We start from the raw sequence: 19,164 nt of genomic DNA, 5'->3' as shown, positions 1-19,164 counted from the left end.
TGTAACCCCCGAGGAGCTCAGTGTAGCACCACAGGCACTCCCCCTGCCAGCAGCAGGAAAGAAGGGCTCAAATTCCCCTGAAACACCGGGAAAATGTAGCGTCCCGGCAGTCCCGAGGCCATTCTGCCCTCTCACGGACAAAAAATGCTATAACCCACTAACAATCTGGGGGAAGCAGAGTGTGGTGGGAGCGCAGCCCATTCAGCCTGTTGACCCAATATGCAGAGGCACAAGTGTCTTTTGTGTGGAGACAGACGGTTGTAGAGCTGTGCCCCAGCAGTCAGCAACCACAGGTGCTTCTGCTTCAGGGTCAGAGAAGCTGAACCCTAGAGGACCCTGCTTCCCTCCTCCCTAGGCTGATGTTCCCCCCTGGGAATATTCACAGGCCATTTCGGAAAGCGGCAGCAGAGGCAGGGCTCAAGCCCAGGCTCCCCGTTGGGTGTCTTACCCCTACAACCCTCCATTCTCCCATCCTCAAGCCTAACTGGTAGGTTGTACTGGGGATGCTCTGCCTCACTGGTCTGGCAGAGGCCATGCACAAAGAGAGACAAGCCCACTTCTGCCCTCCTTTGCTCTACTCTACATCCCTAGAGACTCTAACCAAGTTATTTCAGCTCTAAGCTGGTCCCAGAGGGCAGTTTATCCCACTAGCCAATCTCTTATGGAAAATCCATCAGGGTGAAGGGAGTGTTCACAGCCACATCCTAACTCCCTGCAAAAAAAGGGGTGTTGCATGGAAATGGGGAGGGAACTTGTCATGAAAGATGTAGTTTGGCTTCCTGGACCAAGCTGATAACCCTGTACCTCCACAATGTGCACTGATTCTGCTTCTTTCCTTACTTATTACCCTCTTTCCTGCTTTCCACTCCTTAACATAAAGCCAAAGAGGACACTTTCCCTTCCAGTCAATATTTTAGCCTTGCCACTGGAATTTCAGCCCAGCACCATTTTGAGCCCTTGGGTAAAAATCCACCTTGCTACCTCCACAGTGGTCTGAGCTTTTTCCGTTTCCTCTTGTGGCCACTGGTGCCAGCCGGAAACGTGATTTCCACAGCAACATTTACCCGTAAGATATCGACGATAGATAATATTCTGCAGAGAATGGCTTTGCAGTTTTCCCCACACCTCTGAGAACGAAGCAAGATTAAAGCTAGCTGGGTTAGGAAGGGACTGAACAACTGAACTGAACTCAGTTAAAGAACAGTATATAGGGTTTTTTCCCCTGAAAGGGGTGTCTTAGGGTTCTCCGTAACAAAACCTTAGAGGCAAGAGATTAGACAATTTGCTGAATTGTGTGCATGTCCCACATGGCATCCATGCTCGAGTCATTCAAATCTTTCTGGATCACCCATCCCAGTCACCCAGCAAGCGTTTGGGCTCAGCAACGGCACAACTGTGAAATTACCCATCGTTGCTCTTTAGGCCACAGCAGTGGATCACACCAGCCACTGCCCTCCAGACAAGCCAGGGTCCCTGTGCTGTGAGGGTTTTTTTTGTTGCCAGACACCAAAAGCAAGGGACAAAACTATATTGTTTTCCCATCTCTTTGGCTCTCTTGGCAAACAGAAGGGAAAAAGTACAGTGGTGGTCACTGCAGGCTCATGCCAGCTTTTATCACCTTGAGATGTTTGCTCTACTAGTGCCACAGCCCTGGAGCTCTCCTTGCCCTTTGCAGCCCAGCCTGTGTTATATCTAAAGAGTCCTCTACTGCTCCAGCCTTAAAAGCGCACAGCAAAAGATAAGTCATTTAAACAGCGGTGCAGATTGGTGTCTAAACTCTGACAGCAGCTGCCATCTCATTTTGGGGAAAGTCATCACTATATTCCTGTAATGCTTATTTATCACATGGGGATTATGCAAATTCTCCACCTCCTGGGGACAGGGTATGGCTTGGATAACACTTATGGCTCTCGGGTCTTCTCCATTGCAAGACGCTGTAGAAATGCAAAGCATCTGAGTAGGAGAGGTGTCAGGTAAACCGGGAGGAAATGAGCTACTGATGCTAACGTGCCAGTGTTCGTTCATACAAAATTAAGCAGAGCGAGGACAGGGCTGTGCAGAAGGGCAGTGTGGGAGCCACCCAGGACAAGTGACCTGTCTTCTGAAGTCTTTTCTGGCTAAGGGAGTTCACCTCTCCAACATAAAGGATCCCCCTTGATCCCTGGAGGCAAACAGCCACAAATCTCCCTGCAGGCATCGTTCTGTGCATGGCCTATTCAGTTCAGCCCATCATGAGTCAGATTTAAGCTAGGGCAAATAATGATGCATCCACAGGAAGGTCTGCAATGTTTCACCACATTGCTTTGAAGTAAACAAAACAAAAAATAACCCTCTTTTTTTTAAAAGCATCCACACTTCTCAGATAGATGTGGCCTAAGACTGACTACTTTGTGATTAGCAGCCTGGATCTTTACTTCTTCCTGTATTTAAATCAAAACTAAATGCTAGGAAAGAAGGAGATTTCAGTGTTCTGGCATCCTGCTGTCCCCAGAAAGCCTGGTTATTTTCAGGCTGTGTGGTTATACTTGCAGATGCCGGGAGGAAACACAAAAATAAAAGTTTCCATGGGTGTGGGGGCCAGGTAGAAGCCAACGAGACAGAAGGGATTTCAGGAGAAGAAACAAGCAGGCATCTTAAAGGAACAGGAAAGGGAATATGCAGAAACACCCCCTTCCTCACCCTGGGCAGTTTCTGGGACATCACTTGAATGGCATCCTGAGACAAAATAGAGGCACTTTGTTCTAGTTCTAAACTCTTAAAGGTAATGCAGAAACTCCCCCAGGGAGACTCAACAGAGGGAGGGGGAACATCTGCATTTTCTCCCTGCCCCGGGGTCGCTTCTGTCTGGAAAAGGCTTGCAAATGGCTAAAGGGGCCTTTGCCCTCTTGTTACCCGAAAAGTATACTGTATCACTCTGAGTCAGCTCACCCCCGAGTGGAGGTGATGGGAGGTCAGGCTATGCAGAGTTCAGATTTCGACAGGTTCCCAAGATTTCCAAGGGCATCTCCAAACATTTTCTCAGAGGTGCATGCTAAGATCTGCCCTGACCATGATATGTGCAGCTTCTCTGAGCTTGAAGGATGAGGCAAAGGCATTGGAGGGGACCCCAGACAGTCTGTAGGCAACCAGCTGCAGCCCTGACCATTGCTACAGCTCCACAGGCTGTTCTCCTACCAGAAACACAGACCTACGGTAGCCTCCCTCTGGAAACCACGTCCCCCCAGTACACCTTCCCTTCCTCGGGGACTATCAGCTCCTGACGTGGCTCTGCACCCTTCCCTTCAGGGCTGGAGACATTTGCCTGTCCTAATGTAAAAACCCTTTGTTCCCAGACCAGCTACTTTAGCCTTTCCACTCCCTTTTAAAAAGGGGGGGGACAGGATGTCTTAGAATCCAAATTTGTCTCCATCCCACACAGAGCAGTGTTCTCATTTCCATTAGTGTCATCTATTTACACGAGGAATGGTTGGTGAGGAAATTGAGGTTACTAAGAGAAAAAAGAAGTTACTCACATCAGACACAAATCCCTGTGGTGTGCATTGCCGTGTGCCCTATACCAGACCTTGCCCCACATTTGAAGTAGGGCAGACTGCAATTAAAACACACAGAAAACGCCATTGACTCTTCAATGCGAGCCGAAAGTGGGAAGTGGCCGTGCTGAAATATTAATTAATTTAGTCAAGGTCACTCTGGAAGCTAATGGCTGAGCAGGGAGCTGTGCTGGGTGTCTGAGGTCTTTCCTCCCCCCCAAATGTCCTTGCTCCACCTCTGACTTGGCGCTGGTGGTGTAAAAGGCACGGGCTCGGAGACCTGCCATCTCCATTAACGTCTCCGCTGACATGCCCACCAATAAATCCTTTCTACTTGCAAACAGCAGCCACTTCAGGGCTACTAGGAATTAGCCACAGAGGCAAAGCACGCTGCTGTGTTTTCTGTCACAGGTACAGAGATACTAAGCGCAAAGTACTCGGGTGTTCTGCCAAGCTGATGGCACACCTCAGGCTAAAAGAGTGTTAGAAAAGTGTTAAAAAGCATTAGAAATCAGCTTCTATCAACCCTTGCCAGGCTCCAAACGAAAGCAGCAGCATCTCTTTTCCTGTTTGTTGTCTCTGGGCTATCTTTGTATGTTTAGCATGGTCCTGCAGCTGTAGCCAAGTTCGCTACCAGCACTCAGCCCTGCATCTTCGGATAAGTACCAAAAGGAGCTCAATTTAAAATCTCCTCTGTGCTGGCCACGGAGAAAGGTGAAAACCCCAAGGAAAGCAGCCCGCTGGGCCAGTGCTTGTTCTGCAGGGACACCTGCTGGCAATGCCTCCCGAGCCCAGCTCAGGGCCATGCTCACCCTCCTTCCAGGGAAGCCAAGTAGAAATCAAAGCGTAATGGAGATGCAAGGGGAGTCTGGGGAAAAGGTTCACAGGTGGAACTCAAAGCAAAAAACATGCTGCAAACCTGCGCATGTCCCAGGCCCCGATCCCAACTCCACTGCCCCTTGTGTCTGACCAGCATTTCACAGCCCCAAACCAAGGCAGGTCATGGAGTGAGAGCACCCAACAGACAAGAAGTGCTCCAAAAGATCTTTTTTTTTTTTTTTTTTAATTTGAAAATTGACCGAATGAGTTCCTATGAGGATATTCATTTTCTAAGTGCCAGCCTCTTTAATGTAAAATTTGTTAAATGAGACCACAGGTTCCGTGTTCAAAGAAAAGGGGAATACAAGAGAGAAGACAACATCTCCAAGAAGGCATTAAAGAGAGCTTTGAAGTAAACCACAACTAAACCAAGATTAATATATACTTCTTTAAAACACGGGGAGCCCTAACGTTTGCTGTGTTATGAAATCCCATTGGTCGTAACTGTTGCTACAGAGGAGAGGATATTCTAACACAGGCTTTAAGAAGGGTGAAAACATATAAAACTGCCATTGCATTTTCTAAGCAAACCAGATATCAGAGGATCTGCTCTGCTGGTGAGGAAGACGTTTTCAGTTGGGATGCTCCCAGATCACTCTGGGCCTGGATAGTTACTCCTCTGCTATTCAAGCAAAGTATTTATAAGGAATCCCTGAACAAGTACAAATTAATCAGCGAGTAAGAGCTGGCAGGGTAAATTCTTACAGGATTATATTCAATTGCCTTGTGAAATTCCAAGCAGTTTTTTTCCCAATTGCTCTTTACTGCTACTTTCCACTGAGAAATGCAGGAAGTAATGGAGATTTGTTGCTGCATAAAGATATAGTACAAGAAACTCCAGTTCTGAGTGGCTGGCCTTGATCCCTACAGCCCTTCCTATCTGTAACTACAGCCCTTTACTGTGGCTTGCCAGGAGATGCAAGAAAGCAAACTAAAAGTGTCACAGTAGTGCAGAGGGTTTCTTCTGGAGGACAATTCAAAGGGCTGTTACATGCAAACTGGTGGGTTGTGGTTGGATTTCTTCTTCTTGCAAGAAGCCTTCTGCCAGCCTTCTCAAGCCACTCCTCACCTCCTCAGCCCTCTTCCAAGAGCTTCCCTAATCATTTGTTGTCTGGGGCTTTCCTTTACACTAGGTTTAATTTCCTCCACAAATGGTGCTGACCTCCAGGAATCAAATTAGCAGCAGCATTAGGGTATACAACTGGAATGTGTACTCTACACACCCAGTTTGCCAATCCTTGTTACAAAAGTTAATATCATTAATATGTCTTATTATTCCAAATACTTTAACTGAAGCTGGAAGCTCAGAGAGTGTGAGAAAGACTGTAGCACCCCATCATGAGAGCTGTAATTCTCAGACCCTGATATACTGCTAAACAGACACTACAATGAAGGCTTGTTTTCTTTTTCTTTGCAGAACAAAGGAAAAAATACTCCAACTCCAATGTCATTATGCATGAGACTTCACAGTACCATGTACAGGTGAGTATGCAACGAAACGTTAAGAGGCTGAAAGCTCACCGTCAGTGATAGATGCTGGTCACGTAACACGTTTCATTTGTCCTGGGCCTTCATTAGGCCAAAGAGGAGTTGGGAACCTTCTTACAATAAGTGTTGCTCTTCACACCCTGAGAGAGGCAAGTAGCAAACCTGCTTGAAACCTCATATTTCTTTTCTGCAGTTCCTGCCTCCCTGATGCCTGTAGATAAACTTGTCTCCTGTGCTTCCACCCAGCTGGCTGCACTCATTCTCTGTAGCTCCTGGACTGTAGGACACACTCCAGACATAGCCATCTGCTGTAGTTTCACTCCTTGAGCTGTGGGTCACTATGGTCCTGCCAGCCTGGACCCAGGGGCTGAGACCACACAAGTCCTCTTAATGCCATGTAACATACTACTACATGGGGTCCTCTGGGCTTCTCATCCAATTTCTTCAAGCACAAAAGTGTAGGAAAGTAAAGACCACAGGAATTTCTTCACCACAGACACTTTAAGGAGATAAACTAAAGGACTATGAGAACAGCACAAGTCCTGAGACAACTGCTCTCCCAAGACGGACCCCACTCCTCCTTAGGAGTTGGTGGTTTCAGGCTGGACTGAATCTGTTTCTTTCCTCTCCTCTTACATACTGCCTGATCTGTCTAAAATCAGCACCAGCTCTCCTGCCATCTTTTATGTCTCCGCTGTTCCTCTCCAACTCCTTGCTTTGGAGAGCAGCAGTTGCTCCCCCCAGTACAGCACTATTTGAAAGTCCAAGCAAATAGACTCTGGTCCCCCAAGGCTACAAAGAGTTTTCCATGGCACAGTTCCGAATCACACTCAAATCCTGTAACAAAGGTGGGTCCAAAGTTCGATGGCTTCTCCCACATGCGACCGTTTAACTGGCCCTCCCTGGGATCCCGCACATTTCTTTGAACTGACAAGTGGGAGAGAATCCCACATTAGACAGACTGCTTTGGTGATGGGGAGAGAAACAGACACTGGCCACTGTTTCTGCATGGCCAGTGTGCTGACCCATACTAAAGGCTCAGGAGTTACTGGCTTGTCACCTTTGCTTTGCTGGGCTACACCTAGGACCATGTCCGGGGACATTTTGAGGTCAGTAACTCTGTCCTCTTGCTATGAGGTGTGACATGTGTTTGGGAGGTCACTGTCTCAGGGACTTGCTGTAGAGCCAGCACTAATCAGTCCTTCAGCTGGACAATTTTTGCAGATGGGAAATGGTTGACAAGAAGGGAGGACAAATATGATCATTAGAGAATGTGAAGTTGGTTTAAACACATATGGATCTCTTCTCTACTTTAAATGTAATTTGAAAATGGCATACAAAACCATCATTTATCAAAAATTTATTTCCTTTCTGAATAATCAAGATTCCCTAATTACTCAACACTTTAATTTGCTGAGAGAAGAACAGTGAGAAAAAAAGATGTTAAAAAGACCAGGAAAATTCTGTAAAAGTAAACAGGAAATGGAGAAGCTATGTCCTCTCTCCCTCCTCTGCATTTGAAGGGAGAGTAGTGAGAGCTGTTGTCCCTCTCATCACCCCGTGCTTCTTCTTGATCAGCACGGGCAGACAGGTTAAAAGCAGGGTTCCCATGGTGTTTACAGGAACTCATCTGCCCAAACAACAGCAACCACATCAACTATCATCTTTCAGCTCTCCCTCAGCTACTGTGTCCTCTCAAGTAACTCAAAACCTTTCAACCATGACAGGCATTAAGCCAAATACATCTCCCAGTGTCACAGACATCCAGTCAAAGAGAGGAGCCAGCCTGGCCATCCCGGGCCCAGGGATTCCTGTAACGCAACACGCCAGCACAGGCCACAGTGGGAACAAAGGTGCCTGTCTGAGGCCAGCTGAACCATTCACTGCTGAAAATCCAGCAAGGCAAGAAAGGAAAACACTTCATGAGGTTCATATTTAGTAGATAGGGCCCTCTCTTTGGTTTAAGACCCCAGTCCAGCAGAGAGCTTAAGTACGCAGTTAGAAATCAAGGAGCCTGTTCAGTTGCTTAAAATGAAATTTAGACCTTTAAAAAATGCTTGTTTGGAAAGAAGCCCTGGTTTCCATCAGAGAAACTACCTCGATGGGCAGCCGTCTCATCAGTGGCCCTGCCAACCATCCCCATCAGTGACTCCTACCAAACAAAGTCACTCATGGAGGCAGAGAAGGGACTTTAAACAGTGACACGTACATGAATTCTTCATTAATTATGCCATATGCCACCCACTTGTGAGTCTCTACCTTGAACTTTGACCAAGGCAAACAGAATTTCAGTGGCAGGCAGTGAGGTAGGAAGAGGTTTCCTCACAAGAAGTATTTTACAGCCTTTGAAGTAATCTATAAGCTGATCAAAGTTTAATAGGGGATGGAGCCATTGCCCATTCTGACAAAAGCTACTATATTTGAATATCCATCTGGATGAAAAGGGGTTTTAATGAGATAAATCAAGGACAGTAGAGAGTTTCTCTCCCTCTTACCAGTATCTAAAGTAAATGGAAAAGAAAAAAAAAAAAATCTTCTAATGAATCTGGGTTAGACAATTGGCTTTCCCCTCCATGAAAACTAACTTACTTAACAGTAAACAACAAAGGAATTTATGAAGATTGTAAACGTGGCAGTTAAAATAATAGAACAGATAAGTATGCCTGTCATCAAGTGTAAACCAATTCTCTTCACTGCGCAGAAAGCAGAGGGTTTGTCACCTCTGCACCGATAATATTGACTTTGTGAATACCTTTCGTGCACTATTTTACAATTACAGTAACATATACATGAACATGTTTTTCATATCTGATTGCATGGCTAATCTCAGCTTTCAGCTCAAATACCTGCCAGGAGCTTTATTTAGACAGTGCCTCACCCAATACCTTTGCCTTATGAACACTGGATTAGGTCTTACACTCCGCAGTGTTTATCCTCTTCTCTGCTCTTTCCAGTCTTTGTGAATTATCCACCAACCACCTTAACAACAAATGGGTCACCACAAATCCTCTCCACTCCTAATTCCCACCATCAATCACCACATTTAAAGAGTCAGCCCTTTCTGCCTGTCTGGCTACCAGAGCCTTTCCCCCTGCATCCACCTTGTCTGGAGCCGATTGCCACAACAACCATCCAAGGCTCCATGCTCTGAGTACACGAAGCAACTTCCCAAGCAACTTCCTCATCCTCCTCCGTTGCCCTCTGAGGCGCGTGCCAATTATGGACACTACCCGTTGATTATTTAATCAGCTCATGAGCTGAGAGTGCTATTGGGAAGAGACTGTTTTTTCCCCATCCGTTTCTCCTTCTCGCATTTTGCGGCTCTTACTTGCTAGTTTTCTGGGACAAAGACTGTCTTTTTGTGCTATGCTGGACCCCAATCCCTGATACAGCACCACTGCAGGCAAAGAGTCAGCACCAGAAAGAAACTGCCAGAACCCTTAAAAGCTTATGTGCAATCACTGGGAGAAGACACGAAGATCAGAGGGAGAAAAAGCCAGGCAAACTCATCCCTGTACTAGAGACAACAAAGCCTCTCCAAATTTCACATCCCAATTTGTGGCTTGCTTTAAACACACCCCATTTTTCCAGCCCTTGCTTTGAAACCAGGCTGCAGGATTTGCACAAAGACAAGCAGGAGTTTCCACTGCCGTCATCCACGCAAACACTAAAAGTCCGGCAGGACTGTGTCTGGGGTTGCCCCACTGTTGCCCGCAGCCCCACATCTGCTCTACGTGCAGGGTCTCCCTGCCAGAAGGGTTAATTTGCCCCGTGGCTCTGAGCCACAGCTGATTCAGCAGCAACCTGTTATCTATCCTAATGCTACTGAGCAGAAGCAGCAGGGTGAGAGGGTCACACTGGCAGATGGGCCATCGATATTCCAGGCAAGAGAGAAAGAGCTGAGACCTGGCCTGACAAACCTCCCGGCAATAGGCCCCAGGACCAGCTGCGGCACAGATGCCTTGGTCAGGCCTATAACTTGTCCATCCGAAAACCTCCTGCCTTTCTCTCCTGCAGAAGGTTGGTTACAACAGGGAAAAGCTTCAGCTTCTTTCCCGGTCGGGCATGTTCTCCTTCCCTTCTCCTCACCAGGAACACAGCAAGGCATCAGAGGGAACAAGGTGAAACAGCACCACTTCCTTTTCCTTCCTGAATTTTTTCCCTTCCCCTGTTGTCACCTGAACACGTGGCCTGACTCTGCTGTCCACAGAACCCAGCCTGGCTGCTCCGCACAGACAAGGCTCCCAACTTCTCCTGCCCTGCAGTCCCCTCTGCTGGCAGACGCGTGTTCTCCCCATCCACAGAGAGCAGCGCTTGCCCTCACCGGCTGCTGATCAGAGTGCAGATAAATAAGTTACCTGGATTTCTGGAGTGGCCTTCACCCACTGCTGGGGATCACACGCACCGTTTGGATGCGACACACTTCTCCTTTCTGCAGCATCCCCCTGCCCAGCAGTCCCCTCGCAGGGAGCCCCAGGAGCCACCCAAAGCCTGCAGGTGCAGCTCTTAGTAAATGCAAGAGCCAAGTGCAAGGTTTGGATTGCACATGCTTTGGGACAGCCAGAGCAGGGATGGGAAAACACGCGAGTGCAGTCATGGCTGGGATGTTACGCCTTATGTGAGCGGCTCCCGGCCCAAGGGCCTACACGAGACAGAGCAAGAGGGGAGGGCAGCACAGAAGCCAGGCTGGGAGCAGGCAGGTTGAGGGAGGAAGGGAGAAAAAAATTCTAAAAAAGCCACAGTGCAGGACAGAGCCAAGTAGCAAAAAAAAAAAAAAAAAAAAAAATCGCTTCTTACAGTTAGCAAGGCCAATTTTCACTATCTCAAGGGCTGATCTGGGTAATTTTTGAGGGAAAGTAACATGAGGGGCTGGTGCAGTCAGCTGCCAGGTTTGGAGCAGCTTTGCAGCGCAGCAGCTCTCTGGTTCAGCTGTGCTGCCTGGCAAATTACCCGGGACAGGGGATCTGGCCAAAGCCCACGCACCGCGTGGATCCCACCTTGCCATGGAGGCTTAACACTCGCCCATGGCTTTTGCAAGCTCTTTGCCTGGGACAAATTAGACACAGGGAGATCTGGTAGATGAGAAAAATGCAAGTGGTTTTAGCTTGGCAAGTGAAGCTTAACTACCATATTTAAACTTCCAAGCCAGTTTCAGAAAAGCCAGGGGACTAACTCATGCGTACAAAGCATTTGCAAACACATGCTGCTGGTCAGGGGCCAGAGCTGCTAGAGTTGACATATGATGAGATAAATATGCAAGTGGTGAAACTCATTATGAAAAGCCTTGCTGTGTTGCAAAACCCTGATTTTTCACCACTATGGACAGGCTGGTACTAACAACCAGAATGTACACTTTCTACAGCAACTCTTTCATGCCTGTGCTATAAAGAACCAAAAGTTCAAGCCTCTAGAGATGGTTTTGCCACTGATTTATGGTACACACACCATCAAAGCTTTTTGACGTGTTTTTTCCCCTCTTTCTTCCCAACTTCAGCACTTGGCCACCTTCATCATGGACAAGAGCGAGTCCATTGTGACGGTGGATGATGCTATCCGAAAACTCATCTTGCTCAACTCAAAAGAGAAGATCTGGACACAGGAGATGCTGCTGCAAGTGAACGACAAATCCATCCGCTTGCTGGACTGCGAGTCGCAGGTACAGCCAGCTCTGTGAGAGCTCCCCACAGATTAACACATGGGGTGCAGAGTGTGCCCTTCGCCTTCTGCCTGGGAGGGCCTTTTCTAAGGAGCCCAAAGAAGGGTGAATCACTACAAAAATCCACTCCTGGGTGTGTGGGGGCTGGCTGACTCTCATTCAAAGGGCAGGTAGGTGTGGGATGATTTATTTACGGCTCCAGAGCACAGATACTCCAGGGGAAAGATACCTTGAGCTGTGCTCTTGGACAACAGTAAATCTGCTTTCTGTGGGAGTGGTGCAGACTTGCAGGTCCACAGAGACCTGATAAGCATAAGCAGAGAGGGGAGGACATATTGCTTGCATTAAAGTAACACACAGGATCGCCTGCCTGAGAACAGTGCCCCGTTTTGACAAGTGATACATGTGCATGCACTCAGGGCATGTAATCTGAGGGGAAAGAGCAGCCAGATAGTGGGAGAGGGATGGTGCTGCCCTGATTTTAGCAATGAAAAACTAAAGAATATTATCCCAAGGTCATCCAAGGAGGGTAAGCCCTCACAGAAAGCATCTTTCCTCCCAGTGTTCTGCTGAGATGCACAAGTGTACTGGTGCAGGTAGAGCACAGCAACAAGATGATGGTGAGCGACAAAGCTCAAGTTATTGAAGTCTCACGCTGGGCCCGATATTCAGGACTCAGAGGAGAACAAGAGCTCACCTCTGTTTGCCATCCACCTCTCCCCTATTCCACAGCCCCAAGCCACTGCCCATCTGCAAACCTTGACATGTGTCTTTGAAGAGCACAGCAAAACACTGCTGAGAAGCACAAGCTCTGCCTCTCCTCAAACAGGGATCCCAGGAGTTCACACAGGACCATTCCCCATCAGTTCAACAGTTCCCCATTGCCTGACCCGATTCTCTTTCTCTCCCAGGAGGAGCTGGAGGACTTTCCTCTGCCGACAGTCCAGCACTGCCAAACGGTGCTGAATCAGATGCGCTATTCCTCCATCCTCCTCCTGGTGTGTCAGGATTCAGAGCAGCACAAACCTGACATCCACTTCTTCAACTGCGACGAGGTGGAGGTGAGTAGAGCCCTCCTTGCCCATGTGAAACAGAGCTCCTAGCTCTCTGCCAGCCCCTTCTTGCTTTGCCCACTTAGAGCCCTCAATCCTTTCTGAAGCAAAGCCCTTAAAAACATCCCTGTTTTATCTTTGAGGCGGAGATGGTTCACGAGGACATAGAAAGTGCCCTGGCAGACCACAAGCATGGGAAGAAGATACGGCCACAGACACTCAAGTAAGGATACAGCTGGGAGTTAAAAAAAAAAAAAATTAAAAAGCCCCATTTACAATGGTGCATTCGCACACCAGTCTCTCAGAAACAGAATCGGCAGCCACTGACAGGGTTGTTCTGCACTGTTTCCCTTGCAGAGCAAACCAAGAAAAGATCAGGCAGAGACAATCCATCCTCCCACCGCCGCAAGGGCCGGCTCCCATCCCCATCCAGCACGACACACGAGGCTCAGCAATGAACAGGAACCGGGTGGCACCTCCTTCCCAGCACAATCCAGGTACTGGGAGTGTTCAGCAGGTCTGTCCTGGGGTCGGGGGACTCATTAGCCCAGACAGCCAGCCCTTCTGGAATGGCCCGTGGTCATTCCAGGCCCTGTACCACTGGGACACAGGGAAGACCAGTGTCTTTTCGCTGTTCTAAAGTAACACAGACACATACCAAAGGCACAACATTTTGTTGCCTCTCTGGCTGTGCTTTATAAATGCCTAAAAATGAGGCTGCAGCAAGCATTTCTACCCACTGGGCTAGCAGTAGGCATCATCTCAATGGCAACTCAATAAATCAAAACTCCTAGAAACTCCTTGTAACAACACCTGTATTCTGGGGAATACTGAAATTCCCCAAAATAAGTGAAATCCCCTCATAAAACTGAGCCATCACATGAAGTTTGGACCAAGCACCGGTGATCTTAAAACATACAGACAAGACAGACCTGGTCAGAAAGGCAAATTACTGGCTCTGCTGACTTCACAGGAGCCAAGATTTCACCCTCTGAAATCAAGTGGTTTGCATGAATTCTCCTAGAGTGTGGAAATGCAGATCTAAACTCACCTCTCTCATGTGCTAATCTAAAACCTTCAGCCTGTTTGAGTTGGCTTGAAAAAACTTGTATTTCTCTGTGGAGAAAGAAGTAACAGAAATAGAACTTATTTCTGTTACCAGGAGCTTTTCTCAGACAAAAGCTCAAGTTGACTAAAATGATGAGCAAACCATCAACCTTTCTTATCAGTGCCTATTGTGCCACCTTCTCTTAGAATTAATCTCTAGGTTCAAGGAAAATACATGATCAGGATACCACAAGAGACTCCAAACACCAGCTGAGGAGAGAAAACACTGATTTCCCTGGGACAGGATCTGAAGCCAAGCAGCTGCTCTGGCCTCCTGAATGGAGAGCCTATTTCATGTTCAGTTTTGCAAAATGAAAATAAGATCTATACTTCAGGGCTGGACCATGTATAAACATCTATATCCTGATGCGTGGCAGTTTTTAATGAAACAGCCGCCCTTAACTCTGCGCTTCCCAGGATGCTCAGCAGAGTGCTTTAAGTCTGGTGCTTACGTCAGCAGAGCCAGGCATTAACCCAGGCAGGATTTCTGGTTCTGAGAACACAGAGCCTGGCACTAAAGCAGGTAACAGGAGAAAGCCTTGAACGATGCCTGTTTGCTGAGATCGCTTCTCCTTTGAAACACACCTTATTGCTTTTGCTACAAAACCTGTCACAACTACTCACCTCATCTTAACACTTCAAAATGACGTACGTTTTTCACAGTCCTTTGCCAAAACTGCCTCCCCAGTTCTCCCACTTTATATATCCCACTGTCCAACTATCTGCTGTGCTGGCCCTTTCAAACCCCATTTCACTGAGCTGACACATTATTCTTTTCACAAGAGGCGACCCGAGCAATTGTTCACACTGAAATATCACCCCTTCACTGCATGTCTGTCTTCTGGAAGCTGAGAGGTGCCTGTGGTTTTTTTAATTCCAGGAGGATTTTTTTAATACCCATTAAAAACACTTGAGAGACTGCACACAAGTTTGTACAAAAATACTGATTTGTGCATAGGCCTGCTTAAACATCAGGCACGCAGAATTCCTGGCAGGCTGCTTTCTAGCAAGTGACAGTTACATTTACTTCCGTATCTTATTTCTTCTTCCTCAATTACTATTTAGTTAAGCGGGTACCTCTGGGATGAGGAAGGCTCCTGCAGAGAGCTGGGGGTTAGAAGAGAGGGTGAGAGTAACTCTAATTGTTCTTTACATACACGTGGAGCACTCCGCCACACAAGCCATGGCTCTTCAGCTCCTCTGCCACCATAAATATGCTCAGATGCATCAAAGGCAAAGGAGTTAGTGACTCACTGCAGCTTGGAGGTCTCTGCCCATAGCTGGCTGCTCTTCACTGCTTATATTTGAAAACAGGAAGCGTATCAACACAGAGGGTTGGCAGGCAGGTGCTGTGACCCTGGAAGATTTAATCAGCACCTTTGATAACCTCCCGCTCTCTGTTATCTCCTGAGGTGCTCTCATACACAGAATAAACAACCAAGCTGGGAGTTACCATCCCATGGGTCCCTGCATTTAATGGAGCCTATTTTCAACCTCTGATAGTAAATATATTTTCTCTCTCTCCCTTGTTCGCAGACTATGAACGACGAGGCTCCGGCTCTCATGACCATGAAGAGTCCCGAGCCATCTTAGCACAGAAGATTGAAAAAGAAACGGTTGGTAACAAGAACGGTTCAGAGTCAATGGGTGGAGGGAGAGGGAGAAGAGAGGAAGGAAGCAAGGGGCTCCTTCATGAGCAGACATTTTACGCATAATGTAGCCATTGTTAAACTGATATCTACCGTGCATAAAGATAAGGTGAACAGAAACAAAGCTCCATCACTGGGTCAGTTACAATCTCTTTTGACCTGAGATAGCTTTGCTGACCTCAGAAAGTCTGCTCCTTCCCAGCCCACACCACAGTCTTGGGGTTATTTTCCAGACGTCCATTAGGAGGGGTCACTCATCACATTGACAAGTACAGCACACAACCAGGCACAGCTCTGTGTTTGGAAAGTGATGAATTTAGCTTCATTTCGTGCCTGGTTTCCCCATTCCTGTGCATTCTTCCAGGAAACAAAGTGGGCACAGAGCAGCATGCTCTGGGATAGGGGCTTCCCAGCTGCGTGCGCTTTGGACTCTCTTTTACCTTGGTTTGTCACATTTCTGTCCTCACAGCAAATCCTGAACTGCACTCTGGATGACATTGAAGTGTTTGTCGCCAGGCTTCAGAAGGCTGCAGAGGCATTCAGACAGCTCAACCAGAGGAAGAAAGGGAAGAAGAACAAGAAGAAAGGGCCAGCAGGTACAGTGCAGCAGCTAGAACAAAGGGGGAACACAGGGGCACGGGTGACAGTTGGGAGGAGACCTCAGCTCACATCTGAGCAAGGCCAGATCGATGCAGGAGCATGGCTGTGGACCCAACAGCAGCTACACCAGTTTCCTTCCAAACTGGTGTTTGGTCTGTGGGGGCCTCCTGTAGAGCACACAGAGCCTAGTGAAGCCTCCAACACAGAGAAAGACTTCTGGCTTCTCTTGAACCCTTGATTTTCAGTAGTTCTAGTCTCAGAACCCATTATTACTGTGTCTTCTGCATGGCAGCAAGATGAAACTGTCCTGAAAAGGGATGCTCTAATTAAAGTGTCTTTCTCTCCACCTTCTCGTGAAAGAGGGCATGCTGACTCTTCGAGCGAGACCCCCAAGCGAGGCCGAGTTCATCGACTGCTTCCAGAAAACCAAACTGGCTTTTAACCTCTTGGTAAGACACAGAGGGTATTTCCATCCCTTGCAGTAACACATCTTTTTCCCATCTATCACAGGAGTAAGCATTTAAAGTGAAATTTGAACTGAAAACACTATCAAGGGACAAAGGTGTGAATTCCAGATTCTTCAGAATCCAGAACATTGTGCCAGGCTTGTGCAGGTTTCTTGGGCCAAGTTGTTAAGCTGAAATTAGAAGCATAAAGCCCAGGATGGGACTGAGCAGCCAGGGGCCTTGCAGTGCCAGGATCTCTTTTCAGATACACTCCTGACTTAAAGCATTTGTGAAGCTGTGAGCTTAGAGCGCCAAGAACTGCCATGCCCACCCTGCTGATGGCTGTGCAAAGGTTTATATAGACATCTCCACTCCAGATATTCACTTCTGTTTTTGGCCTTTAAAAGTCTGGGTAGTTTTGCAAGAGCTGTAGTCCTTGTTATCCTTACAAGGCATAAAACAGAGGACTGCAAATATTGAGAGAGAAGAAAAAGTCTTATCTACTTTAAGTTGTTATATCCAATTCTGTCTACAGAGGAGCTGTAAAGCTGCCTCCGCCAGAGGCCTGGAAAGTCTCCAGTTAACAATAACTGATGTCCCCCATTGCCCTCAGGTTCCTGGCTCCTCTCTTTCTCCCCTGGAGGAGCTGCCATCTTAAGAAGGGGATGAAAAGCAGGAGCATAAAGATGTTCCCAGTGCTGCCAGCTCCACTTAGTGAAGTATGTGAGACCAGGAGGGTAACAAGCCAGAAGAAAATTCTGGTAGTTCTGACCAAACTTGCCCAGTAAAAACAGCCTAACAAGATCCCTCCTGAGAAGTTATTAGTACGGAAACCAGAGATTGTAAACAATCTTAACGCAGGACACCAAGCTCCAGCCTTTTCTTTTAAAAGCAAATACACATAATTTTTGTCTGCTCAGGACCAGAATGGAGTCCCAGAGGTGGCGGCTCTGGCCAGCAATCACTGCTCTCACACAAACCGGTCAGGCGCCCTGCGAAGGCCATGCCATGCATCCCCAGCGGGATGTTAGCTGCCCTGAAGAAGCAGCTGAGGATTCTCCAAGCATAAAGAAATCTCAGCCGGGCTATTGCATCCCAGCCCTTTCTGACCACTGAGAGAAATACAGTGGAGTCAGTGTGGTCAGCCAAAGCCTTAGTCACAGCCCAAGTCTGCGCCAGAGTTCAGGTCCTTCCCCGGACGCTGCCCATCGTGCAACGCAGCCACAAGCACGGATCTGTGCCAACGCTCTGGCGCACAGCCCCCGAGCTCAGCACCGCTGCTGCTCCCTAGTCAGCAGCATGGGAGCCAACATGTAGGAAATTCATACATGTGCCCGAGCTCTCCCTGCACTCAGGCCCTGGACTTTGCTGTCCACGTATCCACAAACCCACAAGGTCTCCCAGCAAGAGGCCGGGGGCAAGTAAGAAGGAGAGCAGGGAATCAGTGGTGGAGCATGGCCCCAGCACTGCTGTCAAGTGCCACGTGGCTGCAAAGTCCTTGGGAAGTGCCATTTCATTTAGTCACCTCATTACCATCAGTTATTTCACACTTTCCACATGAGTGTTTAATCACCAGTGTTTAAAATGCTTTTCATTTCCGTAAGGAGGCAGGAGTCTGGTTCCAATTGCAGCAATGACACTAGCAGAGGACACAAGGAAGATGAAAGGAAGCACAGACTGAAGTGGTTTCTCACCACAGCTCAGCTGATTGCTGTTAATGAAATACAATTCTTACAGTAAAATAACCCTAAGCATTTGCTCCTCCATTCCACCACAGTCTACTCCAAATACCAAGCATTTCAGTGGCCAGGGCAGCTCTAGGTGCTGCAGGCAAGACCTTAGTGGAGATTTTTCCTTGTCAGCAATTTGCCAAGGGATCCCAAAAAACACTTTGCTCTGTTGTTTTCATTCACGGAAACTAGTGGGATTTTCAACTTTGCAAAGAGTCAGGAGCAGTAGGTCTGGCCCTTCCTTACTAAGACTTTCAAAATAAGCGAAGTTTTTCTGCTTCTGCTCAAAATAGTTTCAAAGGGACTGATTTTAACAGAGTAGGTACTCCACCCCTCCCAAAATTCAACACCCTTCGGAAGGGACACAAAATAAAAGTGATCTAAAACTGAACAATTACTGCTCCCCAATCACGTACTCTTTTTCCCCTGATTTCAGATGCACTGTTAAAAGTTTCCTTATTTTGTAGGCTGCATTATTAACTATGGCAAATATCAATCAGCAACAATCCCTCCATGTGACAGAAAAGAGAACACAAAAATCAGGTTAGGGTTAAACTGGGTTTCCTTTCTCTTTTCAGGCCAAACTGAGAAAGCACATCCAGAACCCCAGCGCTTCAGAGTTGGTGCATTTCCTATTTGGGCCGCTGGAACTGGTAAATCCTATTCACAGGTTTCACTGTGAACCCACTTTTTATTTCTACTGTTGCTTTCACACTTACAGGTGGCTAGGTTATGCAGAAGAGTTAGAAGACTGCTCACAACTGGCTAAAGCTTTCTCAGTAAAGTCTAGAAGCAACAATGTCAGTGTTTCTGGCCTCTGATCTGATTCCCAGCTTGAAGTAAATACACAAACCCTAGCAAATATGAATCTTTCCACCACATTAATAAAGAAAGACTCATGGTGAACAAAAGTGCAGGCCAGTCATGGTTCCCATTGGGAATTCGCCTGATCCCACCTTCAAGCAAACATGACTCAATATTTGCATTGAAAATAGGAAGCAGGAATCACAACTTGAAAAAGAAGCCA

General features: G+C 47.4%; 1 protein-coding gene and 1 long non-coding RNA gene across 2 annotated transcripts in view; one reads left to right on the top strand and one right to left on the bottom strand.

The window, feature by feature from the left end:
• The window catches only part of EPS8L2 (EPS8 signaling adaptor L2), a 65,833-nt gene that overhangs the window by 32,060 nt on the left and 14,609 nt on the right, over nucleotides 1-19,164 (top strand). Inside the window, exons 4-12 of the mRNA XM_074884940.1 lie at nucleotides 5,827-5,891; nucleotides 11,392-11,553; nucleotides 12,465-12,614; nucleotides 12,749-12,828; nucleotides 12,963-13,102; nucleotides 15,249-15,328; nucleotides 15,831-15,957; nucleotides 16,322-16,410; nucleotides 18,716-18,790. Of these exons, the coding sequence (XP_074741041.1) occupies nucleotides 5,827-5,891; nucleotides 11,392-11,553; nucleotides 12,465-12,614; nucleotides 12,749-12,828; nucleotides 12,963-13,102; nucleotides 15,249-15,328; nucleotides 15,831-15,957; nucleotides 16,322-16,410; nucleotides 18,716-18,790 (968 nt within the window). The remainder of the gene's footprint in view (nucleotides 1-5,826; nucleotides 5,892-11,391; nucleotides 11,554-12,464; nucleotides 12,615-12,748; nucleotides 12,829-12,962; nucleotides 13,103-15,248; nucleotides 15,329-15,830; nucleotides 15,958-16,321; nucleotides 16,411-18,715; nucleotides 18,791-19,164) is intronic.
• The window catches only part of LOC141950309 (uncharacterized), a 47,688-nt gene that overhangs the window by 22,233 nt on the left and 6,291 nt on the right, over nucleotides 1-19,164 (bottom strand). The gene's annotated exons all lie outside the window — the stretch shown is intronic.

This window comes from Strix uralensis, chromosome 15, assembly GCF_047716275.1.
Source record: "Strix uralensis isolate ZFMK-TIS-50842 chromosome 15, bStrUra1, whole genome shotgun sequence".
Taxonomy (NCBI): domain Eukaryota; kingdom Metazoa; phylum Chordata; class Aves; order Strigiformes; family Strigidae; genus Strix; species Strix uralensis.
Note: the sequence above shows the minus strand (reverse complement) of the source record. Positions and strands in the feature narration are given on the sequence as shown.